The sequence below is a fragment of the Daphnia pulicaria genome, chromosome 6 (genome assembly GCF_021234035.1).
Source record: "Daphnia pulicaria isolate SC F1-1A chromosome 6, SC_F0-13Bv2, whole genome shotgun sequence".
Lineage (NCBI taxonomy): Eukaryota > Metazoa > Arthropoda > Branchiopoda > Diplostraca > Daphniidae > Daphnia > Daphnia pulicaria.
Window position 1 is genome coordinate 2,496,086 of NC_060918.1, and position 14,537 is coordinate 2,510,622.

Genomic DNA, 14,537 nt, shown 5'->3' on the forward strand with positions numbered 1-14,537 from the left:
TTTAAATAATATTTCTCCCGCAAAATAACCGAAATATTGTTTTCGAAACTAAATTATGTCCTAATATTCGAAAAAAATCGATAAAATAGAGATTAAGATACAAAGAAGATAAAATTATTGCCAGATTGGATCCAATTCCTTCCGTCAATGGTCTGATGAAATGTTCATGGTACAAGTTAGTATTACGTCTGTCTTGCCCCGATGCGTTATCCATTCGACCATTGAGGTTCAAATGACTTCCATTAAAAAAAACTAATCTTTCCTTCCTATCCCTTCATCTTCCTTCCTTCCTATGGATTTTATCGATTTTTTTCGAATCCATATATAATAAAACAACAAGCTTTTGTGGGAGGGGCTTATTCATGTCACGGACATTTTGGGGGAGGAGCCTGTGTCTGTGTCAACAATGTGTCAACACAGGCTCCTCCCCCAAAATGGAACATGCCCAAACATGCCCAAACAAATCACCACCAGATGTCGTCGCCGTGATGACGCAATCTTTGATGACCCAACAATTAGCATCATCACCAGATGTCTATAGCATCTCCGTGATGACGAAATCTTCAAGTACTGGGCAGATTTCCCACGATAAAATCTATTACGGGCAGATCGTGCTACAGCTAGGAAAGCGAATAGCAAGAGTCCAACTTTACGCTAGACCAAAGTTCCCCGGATTTGAACGGGGCTCAGGTTACTCGTATTAGGACATAATTTAGTTTCAAAAACAATATTTCGGTTATTTTGCGGGAGAAATATTATTTAAAGATTTGCTAAAGAAACAAAAGCACGTACTGTATAGAAAAATGAATCAACACAAATTTTCTTACTAAATTTGGTTATCCTTTTGTTGTATTCAATCTTATAAGAGGAACAACAATTGTAACATGTTTAAAAATTTTATTCGATTGGAAGGAAAGATTAGTTTTTTTTAATGGAAATCATTTGAACCTCAATGGTCGAATGGATAACGCATCGGGGCAAGACAGACGTAATACTAACTTGTACCATGAACATTTCATCAGACCATTGACGGAAGGAATTGGATCCAATCTGGCAATAATTTTATCTTCTTTATATCTCTATCTCTATTTTATCGATTTTTTTCGAATATTAGGACATAATTTAGTTTCGAAAACAATATTTCGGTTATTTTGCGGGAGAAATATTATTTAAAGATTTGCTAAAGAAACAAAAGCACGTACTGTAAAGAAAAATAAATCAACACAAATTTTTATACTAAATTTGGTTATCCTTTTGTTGTATTCAATCTTATAAGAGGAACAACAATTTTAACATGTTTAAAAATTTTATTCGATTGGAAGGAAAGATTAGTTTTTTTTAATGGAAGTCATTTGAACCTCAATTGTCGAATGGATAACGCATCGGGGCAAGACAGACGTAATACTAACTTGTACCATGAACATTTCATCAGACCATTGACGGAAGGAATTGGATCCAATCTGGCAATAATTTTATCTTCTTTATATGTTAATCTCTATTTTATCGATTTTTTTCTAATATTATGACATTATCTAGTTTCGAAAACAATATTTCGGTTATTTTGCGGGAGAAATATTATTTAAAGATTTGCTAAAGAAACAAAAGCACGTACTGTATAGAAAAATGAATCAACACAAATTTTCCTACTAAATTTGGTTATCCTTTTGTTGTATTCAATCTTATAAGAGGAACAACAATTGTAACATGTTTAAAAATTTTATTCGATTGGAAGGAAAGATTAGTTTTTTTTAATGGAAATCATTTGAACCTCAATGGTCGAATGGATAACGCATCGGGGCAAGACAGACGTAATACTAACTTGTACCATGAACATTTCATCAGACCATTGACGGAAGGAATTGGATCCAATCTGGCAATAATTTTATCTTCTTTATATCTCTATCTCTATTTTATCGATTTTTTTCGAATATTAGGACATAATTTAGTTTCGAAAACAATATTTTGGTTATTTTGCGGGAGAAATATTATTTAAAGATTTGCTAAAGAAACAAAAGCACGTACTGTAAAGAAAAATAAATCAACACAAATTTTTCTACTAAATTTGGTTATCCTTTTGTTGTATTCAATCTTATAAGAGGAACAACAATTGTAACATGTTTAAAAATTTTATTCGATTGGAAGGAAAGATTAGTTTTTTTTAATGGAAGTCATTTGAACCTCAATGGTCGAATGGATAACGCATCGGGGCAAGACAGACGTAATACTAACTTGTACCATGAACATTTCATCAGACAATTGACGGAAGGAATTGGATCCAATCTGGCAATAATTTTATCTTCTTTATTTCTTAATCTCTATTTTATCGATTTTTTTCGAATATTAGGACATAATTTGGTTTCGAAAACAATATTTCGGTTATTTTGCGGGAGAAATATTATTTAAAGATTTGCTAAAGAAACAAAAGCACGTACTGTAAAGAAAAATAAATCAACACAAATTGTTCTACTAAATTTGGTTATCCTTTTGTTGTATTCAATCTTATAAGAGGAACAACAATTGTAACATGTTTAAAAATTGTATTCGATTGGAAGGAAAGATTAGTTTTTTTTAATGGAAGTCATTTGAACCTCAATGGTCGAATGGATAACGCATCGGGGCAAGACAGACGTAATACTAACTTGTACCATGAACATTTCATCAGACCATTGACGGAAGGAATTGGATCCAATCTGGCAATAATTTTATCTTGTTTATATGTTAATCTCTATTTTATCGATTTTTTTCGAATATTATGACATTATTTAGTTTCGAAAACAATATTTCGGTTATTCTGCGGAAGAAATATTATTTAAAGATTTGCTAAAGAAACAAAAGCACGTACTGTATAGAAAAATAAATCAACACAAATTTTCCTACTAAATTTGGTTATCCTTTTGTTGTATTCAATCTTATAGGAGGAACAACAATTGTAACATGTTTAAAAATTGTATTCGATTGGAAGGAAAGATTAGTTTTTTTTAATGGAAGTCATTTGAACCTCAATGGTCGAATGGATAACGCATCGGGGCAAGACAGACGTAATACTAACTTGTACCATGAACATTTCATCAGACCATTGACGGAAGGAATTGGATCCAATCTGGCAATAATTTTATCTTCTTTATATGTAAATCTCTATTTTATCGATTTTTTTCGAATATTATGACATTATTTAGTTTCGAAAACAATATTTCGGTTATTCTGCGGAAGAAATATTATTTAAAGATTTGCTAAAGAAACAAAAGCACGTACTGTATAGAAAAATAAATCAACACAAATTTTCCTACTAAATTTGGTTATCCTTTTGTTGTATTCAATCTTATAGGAGGAACAACAATTGTAACATGTTTAAAAATTGTATTCGATTGGAAGGAAAGATTAGTTTTTTTTAATGGAAGTCATTTGAACCTCAATGGTCGAATGGATAACGCATCGGGGCAAGACAGACGTAATACTAACTTGTACCATGAACATTTCATCAGACCATTGACGGAAGGAATTGGATCCAATCTGGCAATAATTTTATCTTCTTTATATGTTAATCTCTATTTTATCGATTTTTTTCGAATATTAGGACATAATTTAGTTTCGAAAACAATATTTCGGTTATTTTGCGGGAGAAATATTATTTAAAGATTTGCTAAAGAAACAAAAGCACGTACTGTATAGAAAAATAAATCAACACAAATTTTCCTACTAAATTTGGTTATCCTTTTGTTGTATTCAATCTTATAAGAGGAACAACAATTGTAACATGTTTAAAAATTTTATTCGATTGGAAGGAAAGATTAGTTTTTTTTAATGGAAGTCATTTGAATCTCAATGGTCGAATGGATAACGCATCGGGGCAAGACAGACGTAATACTAACTTGTACCATGAACATTTCATCAGACCATTGACGGAAGGAATTGGATCAAATCTGGCAATAATTTTATCTTCTTTGTATCTTAATCTTTATTTTATCGATTTTTTTCGAATATTAGGACATAATTTAGTTTCGAAAACAATATTTCGGTTATTTTGCGGGAGAAATATTATTTAAAGATTTGCTAAAGAAACAAAAGCACGTACTGTATAGAAAAATAAATCAACACAAATTTTTCTACTAAATTTGGTTATCCTTTTGTTGTATTCAATCTTATAAGAGGAACAACAATTGTAACATGTTTAAAAATTTTATTCGATTGGAAGGAAAGATTAGTTTTTTTTAATGGAAGTCATTTGAACCTCAATGTTCGAATGGATAACGCATCGGGGCAAGACAGACGTAATACTAACTTGTACCATGAACATTTCATCAGACCATTGACGGAAGGAATTGGATCCAATCTGGCAATAATTTTATCTTCTTTATTTCTTAATCTCTATTTTATCGATTTTTTTCGAATATTAGGACAAAATTTAGTTTCGAAAACAATATTTCGGTTATTTTGCGGGAGAAATATTATTTAAAGATTTGCTAAAGAAACAAAAGCACGTACTGTATAGAAAAATAAATCAACACAAATTTTTCTACTAAATTTGGTTATTCTTTTTGTTTATACAAACTTTTAAGAGGAATAACAATTGTAACATGTTTATAAATTTTACTAGAAACTGAGACCCGTTAGAATCCGGTGAACTTTGGTCTAGCGTAAATTCGATTTCCTTTGCTATTCGCTTCTCTTTAGCTTAATCATCTGCCCGTAATAGATTTTATCGTGGGAAAACTGCCCAGTCAGTACCTCACTTGAAGATTGCGTCATCGCGGCGATGCTATAGACATCTGGTGGTGATTGGCATGTTTGGGCATGTTTTGACATGAATAAGCTCCTCCCCCAAAATGTTCGTGACATTATCCGTGACATTATCCGTGACAGACACAGGCTCCTCCCCCAAAAGCTTGCTGTTTTATTATATATGGATTATTCGGATGTGTTTCAGATCTGTTACCGAAACAGAAACCAAACCAGAATCCAACAAACCGGAACCAAACCAAACTCGAGTTCCGGATATGCCGATAGGCAAGAGAAAACCGACCAGCAGATCCGCATAACACCTCAACCCGTTATGTGGAAACCTGACCGTGTCTCTGCCATTTTACCCGATTTTTCTTCCGATTTTTCTGAGTCTTTGCGTGAGAATACCGAACCGGAGAAAGACCAACTTTCTCTATCCCAAAAAGATATGATGATAAAACCAGACATCAATATAGGCCATGAGAATTCTATTGAGGGAATTTCCAAACTTTTGGATGAAACGAACACAGAGGTTAAAAATTTAAAAACGGATTTTGACCAAAATAAATCCAAATTCGATGAAGAAAAATCAGCTTTAGCGAACGCAGTTAACATGGCTAAAATGGAGAAAAAAATACCCGACTATAAACGATTTGAGAAATGAAACTAAACCGGACAGCATCACTAGCGAAAAGAAAAAAGGAAAATGTGGCGACAAACCTTATCAAATAAATGTGAAGAATATACTTAGTTTCGGTGACGACAACGTTCAAAATGTTGACATTAGGCCTAGAAGAGAAATGAAAAGTAAACCGGACGCTGCCATTTTACCCGATAGTGTGTCTTTGCCTGACAATACCGAACCGGAGCTTCCTCCGGACTCCCAAAAAGAAGAGCAACTGTTACAAAACCGCAACGACGTTTTTGGGGCAACAAACCAATTGCTGGGGCAACAGCCAAATTTACCAGATCAAGTGCAACACGAACCGGAGTTAAAAAGCACTATAGTCACATCAGACGTTATTCGCAGCGGCGATTTGTCGCATGTTGTCGACTCGATCTGCCAGCCAAAGACGGATAATAGTGCTGAGGAATCGGGTGACGAGCGTCAAGATCCCTTTGTAATATTTGAGATGAAAAACGAGGCGACTTTGAAGTCTTCTTCTTCCCAACAAAAACAATCAGGATGCGACGATCAAGGATTGATGCAGCAAGAATGCGAAGAACGTTTGGCTCCGCCTCCCATTTCCAAAGGAGCGGACAAAGTTGAGGACGAAAAATCGTCTCCGTCGATTTCAAGGGAGAATGAACATTCTGGGAAACAAGTCGATAAAAAGAAAAAAAAACAAACAATATTTTCAATTTATTTGAAAAAAAATCCGAAAAAAATACTAACGAATGGTAAAAGAATCAGACAAAAATTTTAATGAAAATAAAGGAAGTTAAACAAGTTATTGACAAATTTAAAAAAAAAATGAAAGAAAAAAAAGACAAAAAAAAGAGACTATCTGCTATTCCACCTAAACCCAAAACTGAAAAAACGGACGAAGCATTATTTTCCGCATTCTTTATAGCATTTAAAAATGTACTTGCAATCGTTGAACTGGACGAAAATTGTTCTTTTGCAGATGTAAAGAGGGCTTCTAAAAAAATGTGTAGAAAGTATCATCCTGATCGACATATGGAGTTGGCCGAATCAGACAGGCAGGAGAGAGAAGATATGTTTAAGAGTTATAAGGAGACTTACGACCTAATAATTGAAAATTGGCCTTATATTGAAGAAATGCAGCAGAGTAAGCAGAGTAGTTGAATTGGCTGCTGTCACCGAGAGAGTCAGGCATGCGAGTCAGTGCTATGTCATGTTTTTTCAATCAAGATTAAGTGTTTGCTATTTAGTGTCGAGAAGAAGCTGGATCCTCTCGAGTTTGTCAGTTTTGACTCTTCTACTTAGCTGTACACTGGACTGTGAGGGAATAACACACCTGGGTGATTCGAGTTTTCAATGGCATCTGAAAAATGCCATTTGAAATACTACTAAGTACTGAAGATGCTGTAAGTGCTGAGATACTGTAAGTACTGAAGTACTCGTTTGTCTGGGTGTTTGACAGCATGCATGCATGCTGCGGTTGTCTTGATACTATACAAAGCCGTGATGATGCAGTCTCAGCCAGCATCGAATATTTTCCGAAACGAAAGCGTAAATACCATGATCCAGGAGTATTTAAATGACGCCATGTAGCCTAATATAGGATGCGGGCGATATAACCGCGTACACTCACTTGAATAGGGTATTCAGGGAGAGGTGGACCGCCTAACAATAATCAAACGTACGTAAGACGTTTGATTACAAATATTACAGTCTTTATTCATTAAATAAAGGAGGAGGAACCAATAAAATTTCCCCAGGGCTATTTAATATTCTATTTGGATCACGCAATATTTGTTTGGGCATAATAGCGTTTGTAGCTATAGGAAATTTGAAACCTACACTTTTTAAAAACTTGTCAACTATTTCGGGGTTAAACGCCCTTTCAAAACATCAGGGGAATTAAATTCATCACCAATAACAAGCCCAATTTTGCATATGAAAAAAAGTAGTTTCGCAATGAGAATGCGTGAGAACGCTCAATATCCGTAGGCCTAATTTCTCGCAGGCCTTATTTTTGTTTAAAATAATGCTGAAACATAGCTGCCAGTACGGGGCTATAGCTACCGGCAGCGAGAACATGATGTAACGGGTAAACATTTTCAATCGCTGATGGGTGGTCACCATCACCGAAGCCGCCTGAAAGAGTTCCGTCTGCTGATAAGCCATGATCCGTGACACAACCCCACTGATGGAAATGAAGAAGAATCTGTTGATGTTGATGCAGTGTCAGAGTAGCCTACTCCAGCAGGGCTAACCAGAATTGCGGATAAGGTTTGACGACTAGGATATTGTGTGGGGATATGACGACACGCCGCTCGCACAAGCCCAGCAGATGGCCGCCGGGGTCCAGGAGTTCGTTGAGTCAATCGAGAACAGAAGAACTGCACAGGTTGACGTTGTCCACTAGCAGCAGAAGCCAATGGACTGTGACGCAAGGCCTGGACCAACAAGCTGATGTCCACTCATCATTCAAAACGGCCTTCGATGCTGCTGATTCCAGCGACACGGTTTCACTGCTGGAAAACCTTATTAGCGAGCTTATTAGCCAGCTTTTGGTGTGTTAATTGGTGTTGCTATACGTCCGTCGCAGCAGTTCTTCGTTGTCACTCAAGAGCTGCAGTAGGCTAGTTATCCCAGCAGCTGAACAACTCTTTCAAGATGCTGATGATGTGCTTCTTCGACCGTATAGTGCGAACACATTCCTGTGAGTCCAGCAGTGCAAAACCTTGTGTAAATTTCCCGCGACTCGAGGAGTGTATAACGACTGACGGATTCTTCGCATTTGATTTTGCAAGTCGATGGCGGACAGCTCGTTGGATAATTCCGTCCACTTCGACGGCCAAAATTCCTCCAGAGTGCGAGCCTCAATAGTGAAGTAAACTTGTGGTAATGATCCGAGTCCCAATCTCTCAAATTGATGACCGGACGGACCGGACTGGGCCGATGCAATGATGAGTGCAGCAGGGCAAGAAGCTAAGCGAGAATATTTGAGAATAGAAGAAAAGAAAAGGAATTATTGCTTGGAAGAGAAAGAAGAAAAGGAATTATAAGCTTTTGAATTTCTATCCTCGGATGCGACGTGCTAGCTGAATATCCTTTTGGGCATGATGATGGTGAGACACGACTAGCATAAACGGCACACAGATTGGTGTCTTCAAATAGGCCCACCAAAAAAGGTTTCGACTTACTACATTAAACATCGTCCAATTGAATCGTTTCGAATCGTTTATTGCAAGTTTACTAGTACTTGCTTAACCGCACACGACACGCCTATAATTTTTCTGTTTTTCAGACGAGCCTAAATCAGACTGGTTCAGTTATTGAAGCAATTACAATTAGTTATTATTAGTTTTTTAATTAGCATCGGTTTGCGTTTTTGACGATTCATGAATCCGTTGAAATAGTCTGAGTCAAATACGTAGCAGGCAGTTTTAGTGCGACTAGGGCGGGTTAACGAAGAGTTGCTCCTCCTTCTTTCTGCCTCCATGGAATATGGATAGCAGACGAAAATATCTTTACAAACAGCATGCAGTGCCATGTGCAACTGAGAACTGACAGTGAAATAAATCAAATAGATTGTAATTTACACATTTTCGCTGGTCTTGTTTCAAAAGAAAATGAGTGGTGAAGTGATGTCAAGGAAAAGAGCTGCACGGATTGAGCGACGTAAATCCCGAGTTGCAGCAATTTTCAAAGTCGACGAAAAGCCAGAGGTAATTGTGAGGCATACAGATATCGTGTTGCAGCCTTGCAGGTATGCTTTATTGTGATTGTCGTTTGTTTCCAGGAAATAACGAGTGCACAGAAAGAAGAACAAGGAGATGAGCCACCAGAGAAGCAGTTGCAGTTGAGTCAGTTGAGTGACGAAGAATACAAAGCACTTAGGACGAAACTCAGGGAAAGAAACAGATTGACACAGGTAATCATTTATTTTTTATTTAAAGTTAGTTTCTTGAGTCAAAACTTTTATCAAATTCAGTTTTCTTAGTATACCCCTGTATTTAGACTTGTTCAATTAGGCCTCACTGCCAGTTTGAATGTCCCCAAGGCTTCTCGCATTCCTGTTCTTGTGACTGATGTGCAAACCCTTTTCTTGTATACTATTATTGGGGATTCCCGCTATGACCACTATAAGTAAGTAAAGTAATTGAATCTGAACTGTAATGACATTAATCTGTGAAATCTGTTTGAAAAATTGTCAGGTGGTGCAGTCTTAACAAATGGAATAACCTGACACAAACACTGATTTTGATTGTTGAAGATGTATCAGTGGATGAGTTAGAAAATAATACTGATGTTTTCTCAGGGACTCTGAAAATTTTTGAAGATGTAGTAGAAATGAGTAATCCAGCAAGTGATGGCTTTAGTCTTGATCTTGCCTTAGCCTATGTACCACTCAGTTATGCAATGAAGAGAAGAGTAATGGAAGGTGAGTTAAAGTAGGTAATTTTTGCCCAACATCTAATGATCTAGAATCTCTATTGAATTTCCAGGCTATCCTTCCTTGCAAGCTGCCTGTAAGGATGGGTACATATATGGAGTTACTGACTCACCAGTTCAAGAAAATACTGATAAATTATCTGCTGAAAGCCATTCATCAGAGATTCCAACTATAAATTCAGAACAAATTGTTTCAGGATTGAAAGAAAAAACAACAGAGGTGAGTTGAAATTATACTTCCAAGTGATAATAAATCTAAATTTGTTTTCTTCACAGGCAAAAACCGAAAGAGATGGAGAAAAAACAAGTAGGAACTGCTTGTCGAATAACACCGAAGAGGGAAATGTAGTGACGGGTGATGTGATGAGTGAGGAAAAAAGGCAGTGCAACGAATCAGATCTGATAAAAACTGATGTAGCCTCAAGAGTACAGGAGCAGGCTAATTTGAATGAAGTAACGTCTTCAAACGGCGGTACATGTTTAGATATCATTACCCAGGAAGACAAAAGCAAATGTAGTCGACTTGAGTTGTTGTTAAACGCCTCTCAACTTATCTCCGAACTGTATCCTTTGCCTGGCAACGAAGAGTGTTGCAATTTTGTTTTCACTCAGAATGAATACGATCCTGTCACTGATCAGTCGCCCATGTTTTCGATAGACTGCGAATGGTGCACTTGTGTTGATGGTAAATATTTTTTGCTCAATATTAGAGTGATCATGCCCTCCTTCCCTACATTTGTATCGCATACATCATTAGAATTTTCTTGTTTCTAACTATAGGATCATATGGTTTGGCTCGCGTGGCTGTTGTTGATGAAAATTTGAAAACTTTATATCACACTTACGTCAAACCAGATTTGGCGATTGCGGATTACCTTACGAGATATTCGGGAATTACCGAAGAGTTACTCCTGGATGTTAAGAAGACCCCTTCTGATGTTCAGCAGGATTTACGAAATTTGTTACCTTCTGACGCCATTCTTGTTGGCCAATCTCTACAGTCTGATTTAAAAGCCTTAAAAGTATGGTGTTGTTATTCAACTAAAAAAAGCTTATTTTTCTTCGTTAATTTGAGAAATATTGTTATGGAACTAAATTCTTGTTATTGACAGATGTTTCATCCGTACATCATCGACACTTCCGTGATTTTCAATATGACCGGCACGCGTTCCTTCAAAAGCAAACTCAAAGTGTTGGCGGCTTCATTCTGTGGCCGTCGCATTCAGGATTCTTCAGATGGTCATGACCCGACAGAAGATGCAATTGCTGCAATGGAGCTAGTACAAAAGAAGATGAAAATGGGAACAGAATTTGGAGATGTTATTCTAATTAGGGATTCCTTTCCTCATTCGTCAGCGGAGGTTCGTTTAATTTCACACCGTATAACACAGTGTACACATTTGCGTGAGTTGCGTGGATAATTTGATTCACGTGTTCTATTTACAGGGAAATAACCAGGATAATCTCATTCATATGAAGCTCTTTACTTTCATTCAAAGTCACAACAAGAGTGCAACGTTAATCACCACACACCCTTCTGTAGAAAAGTCTTATCGCCCAGGATTACTTAAACTCAATTCGGCTGTTGTCAAGAGAAAAAAAGATGAAGAATCATTGGCAGAGCCTGTTCAAATGCTCGTTGCTAGTGATTTAAATGAAGCCGTAACAGTAACATCACGTTCACGTTTCAACAACAACTTCACCCTTGTTCATACTTCTTTGGAAAAAGGAGAGCTGGACTGCAAAGCGAAATTGAAAGATCTAGACAAAGCCATTGTAGAAATATACCATGGAGTTTCTGTGAATGGAATGATGATTGTAATATTTGGGGGGAAAACTAATCCTGTGCAGAACGGAGCTTGTCTTGTGCGTGTAAATAACAGATCTCGACCATTGTGAATTACAATGCATTTGAATTTGAATGTTTATTTTATTGTTTTTTCCTATTTCTGCTTTCATGCTATTTCAATTTGAAGGTAAACACAACTTTAATTGCTTCGCTTCCCTTACATTTGGAAAACGACCAGCAAATTCAGACCCTACCCGCTTCTCGCTCAGTTTTTTTTGTGTGTGGCTGTGTGCTTGGCAACGTTGTTGCAGACGACGAACTCAAACCATGTATAAAACAATAACAAACGATTCGGATCAACGGATGACAATACATTTGCTTTGAGTTGGCGCGGAGAGCTTTCAAATAAATAGGACGTCAAAAATTCTGTGTATTTAAATCATATGAAATGACAGATCAAAGTTCAATAGAGTTAACTATTTATGTCCTTACATGGACAGGATCGGTGCTCTACTCCATGTATCAGTTTCATTTAGCCAGTGACAGTAAAAAATATAAAATTATTTTATTTAAGTTAAAAACCAGTTGCTATTTCAATGATTTCCTTTTTATAAACTAGGATTTTCCCAATATCTTGCAGAAGATCTGGTCTCTGGCTGGAAATGGATTGGTCGTCAGGTAGATACAGCTGACTTCGAATGGAAAATGTGGACTCCCATTTTTTTTAAGTGGTTAAAATTTGTCATCCCATACCTAATCATTAGTTTGACAATCAAAAGAAAGTATCCACAATCAGTATCTATAATCAGTACAGCCATGTCTTTTTGTTGGCTATGGAGCATGCTTGGACTGCAACTAACAGTCTTCATGTTTATCCAACCAGTGCTATTCCTATGGATTTTAAAATTCTTTTCATTAGCTTTTGTTTGGCTTGTCTGTATAAGCTTTACACTTACATTGCACTCTTCTTTATTCTCAGAGCTCAAAGTAAGTATAGATAATCTTGAATTAAATTATTACAAGTTATTCATTGAAGTTAAAAACAGACTTTGAATGAAAGACAGATCTATTTGAAGATAATTCTACTCAAGAGTATTTATTCACGGTAATTCTGGCATGGACTCATGCTCGTTCAATCAGTTATTTGGTTGATAGTCGCTCCGATGCTTACAAAAATAGATTTGTGAAGTTTTACCACTATTGCTTCTATCTTCCCTTATTGCCAACGGGGCCGTTAATGCTTTATCGGGATTTTAAAACATCTGTAAGTACAACATCTGTATTTAACAGTTTCATGATTCTGAAGAATTTTGTATTTCTTTCCCTTTTTGAAGCTAGAAAATCCTGTGAGTCAGAATTGTAGTTTAATTCACGTAACTAGGAGCATAGCACTCATCGCGCGCTACCTCTTTTGGTGGTTCTTTCACCAGTTTGCCTTACATTATTTTTATCATAGCGCGTTGCAGTATCACATTGGTATTTTCATCATTTTGATTTTACTATAATACAGCAGTGCAGTAGCATCACAATTCTTTCGTTACCAGGAATTGTTCGGCACTTGGATATTTGGTCGGCTGCAGGACTCGGTTACACGCTTGGGCAGTTTTTCATGACCAAATATTTGGTTTTGTACGGATTGCCATCCTCATTGGCGAAATTGGATCATATTGATTCACCTCCTCCTCCCAAATGTGTAGGACGAATTCATCTCTATTCCCAAATGTGGCGCGATTTTGATCGAGGACTGTACAATTTCATGCTGCAGTAAAAAACCATAAGCTTAATTATAAATTTCATTTTGTAATTGATTTTACTTCATTTTATTTCTTAGTTACATCTACATTCCATTCAAAGGGACTTCAGACAAAGTCTGGGCGAAGTTGATGGGAACGGCTTTATGTTTTGGTTTTGTCTGTATATGGCATGGAGCTTCAACTGCAGTGGTACAACCTTTTCTAGTTATCTCTAGATTTTCCAATGGTTTAAATTGTTATTGTTACTTAGGTGATTTGGTGTGTGTCAAATTACTTTGGCATTTGTCTGGAAACAATGGCCAAATATTCCTCTACTTGCTGGCCTATTGCAAATTGGAAAGTACGGACTTGAACGGAGCTGATGTTCATGTTATGTAATAGAATAAATTTTTGTTGGTATTCTGACAGGCAAACTGGTCCACGCCCAATTGGCTACGTTTCCAAGCAGCTGTAGCTTCACCACTTCTCCTCGTGTCAGCACTTTCCAATTTTTGTTTCTTTACGGATGCCAAAGTTGGCTACGTCTTGGCCCAAAAAGCTGTTTACGAAGGTATTCATAATTGATTGGTGCATTGAAATGCATTTATTATCCACGCTTTTTCACAGGCGGAATCTTGAGGCTCCTGTGTATTGTAATGGTCATGTATTGCTGCTGTCACGTCTCCATGGCTCTAAGTCGTCGCAGTAAAAAGAATCTCATTTGTCAAGCACATCGAGACTAATTTCAGGTCAATGAATTTAGAAAAAGTGCAATTAGTTATCTTTGCCAGTAAATTTGTTATTGATTTTTCGTTGATTCCCTTCACTTTTCCTAATTCTCATTCGAAACCATTTGAATGAATAAATTAAGAAAAACTGCGGATGGAAAGCACTATCTAACCCGTTCCGTGATAGTGATAACCAGAAATAAAATTCAAAATTGAATAACTGCCTTAAAATGATATAATCAAACCATAGCAATCACAGTTGCTTAGCATAATTTTTTATGTGTCTGGACGTTTTAACCTTGACGTGACAAGTGGAGATATTTCGTCGTCTTAGGCACCAGAGACACCCGTCGTCCTGGAAATTTAAAATATTTGTCTAGTTTTAGGTATACAAGGACAGGAGCGAGACAAACGAAAGTGATTGATACATCTTTGCTGTATTAACAAGTCGTCTTATCCGATCGCTCAGACGAATATAC

The 14,537-nt window shown here is 36.6% G+C and overlaps 2 protein-coding genes across 4 annotated transcripts; both read left to right on the forward strand.

Moving 5' to 3' along the window:
- The first annotated feature begins 8,854 nt into the window (after positions 1-8,854).
- LOC124342236 lies at positions 8,855-11,730 on the forward strand. 2 transcript variants are annotated; one of them, XM_046795208.1, is made up of 9 exons: positions 8,855-9,081; positions 9,150-9,287; positions 9,357-9,502; positions 9,571-9,797; positions 9,862-10,028; positions 10,085-10,493; positions 10,589-10,830; positions 10,921-11,169; positions 11,255-11,730. In XM_046795208.1, the coding sequence occupies exons 1-9, from the start codon at positions 8,986-8,988 to the stop codon at positions 11,705-11,707; spliced, it is 2,127 nt and encodes a 708-aa protein (XP_046651164.1). In that variant the 5' UTR covers positions 8,855-8,985; the 3' UTR covers positions 11,708-11,730. The 2 variants fall into 2 exon arrangements, with proteins under 2 accessions (XP_046651164.1, XP_046651165.1); XM_046795209.1 differs by having other exon boundaries at positions 8,856-9,081; positions 9,156-9,287.
- Positions 11,731-11,817: 87 nt separating this feature from the next.
- LOC124342237 (protein-cysteine N-palmitoyltransferase HHAT-like) lies at positions 11,818-14,275 on the forward strand. Of its 2 annotated transcripts, XM_046795211.1 has the most exons (10): positions 11,818-12,027; positions 12,098-12,142; positions 12,217-12,584; positions 12,658-12,861; positions 12,932-13,073; positions 13,142-13,361; positions 13,429-13,540; positions 13,602-13,691; positions 13,760-13,901; positions 13,958-14,275. In XM_046795211.1, the coding sequence occupies exons 2-10, from the start codon at positions 12,115-12,117 to the stop codon at positions 14,071-14,073; spliced, it is 1,422 nt and encodes a 473-aa protein (XP_046651167.1). In that variant the 5' UTR covers positions 11,818-12,027; positions 12,098-12,114; the 3' UTR covers positions 14,074-14,275. The 2 variants fall into 2 exon arrangements, with proteins under 2 accessions (XP_046651167.1, XP_046651166.1); XM_046795210.1 differs by having other exon boundaries at positions 11,819-12,142.
- Positions 14,276-14,537: the final 262 nt, after the last annotated feature.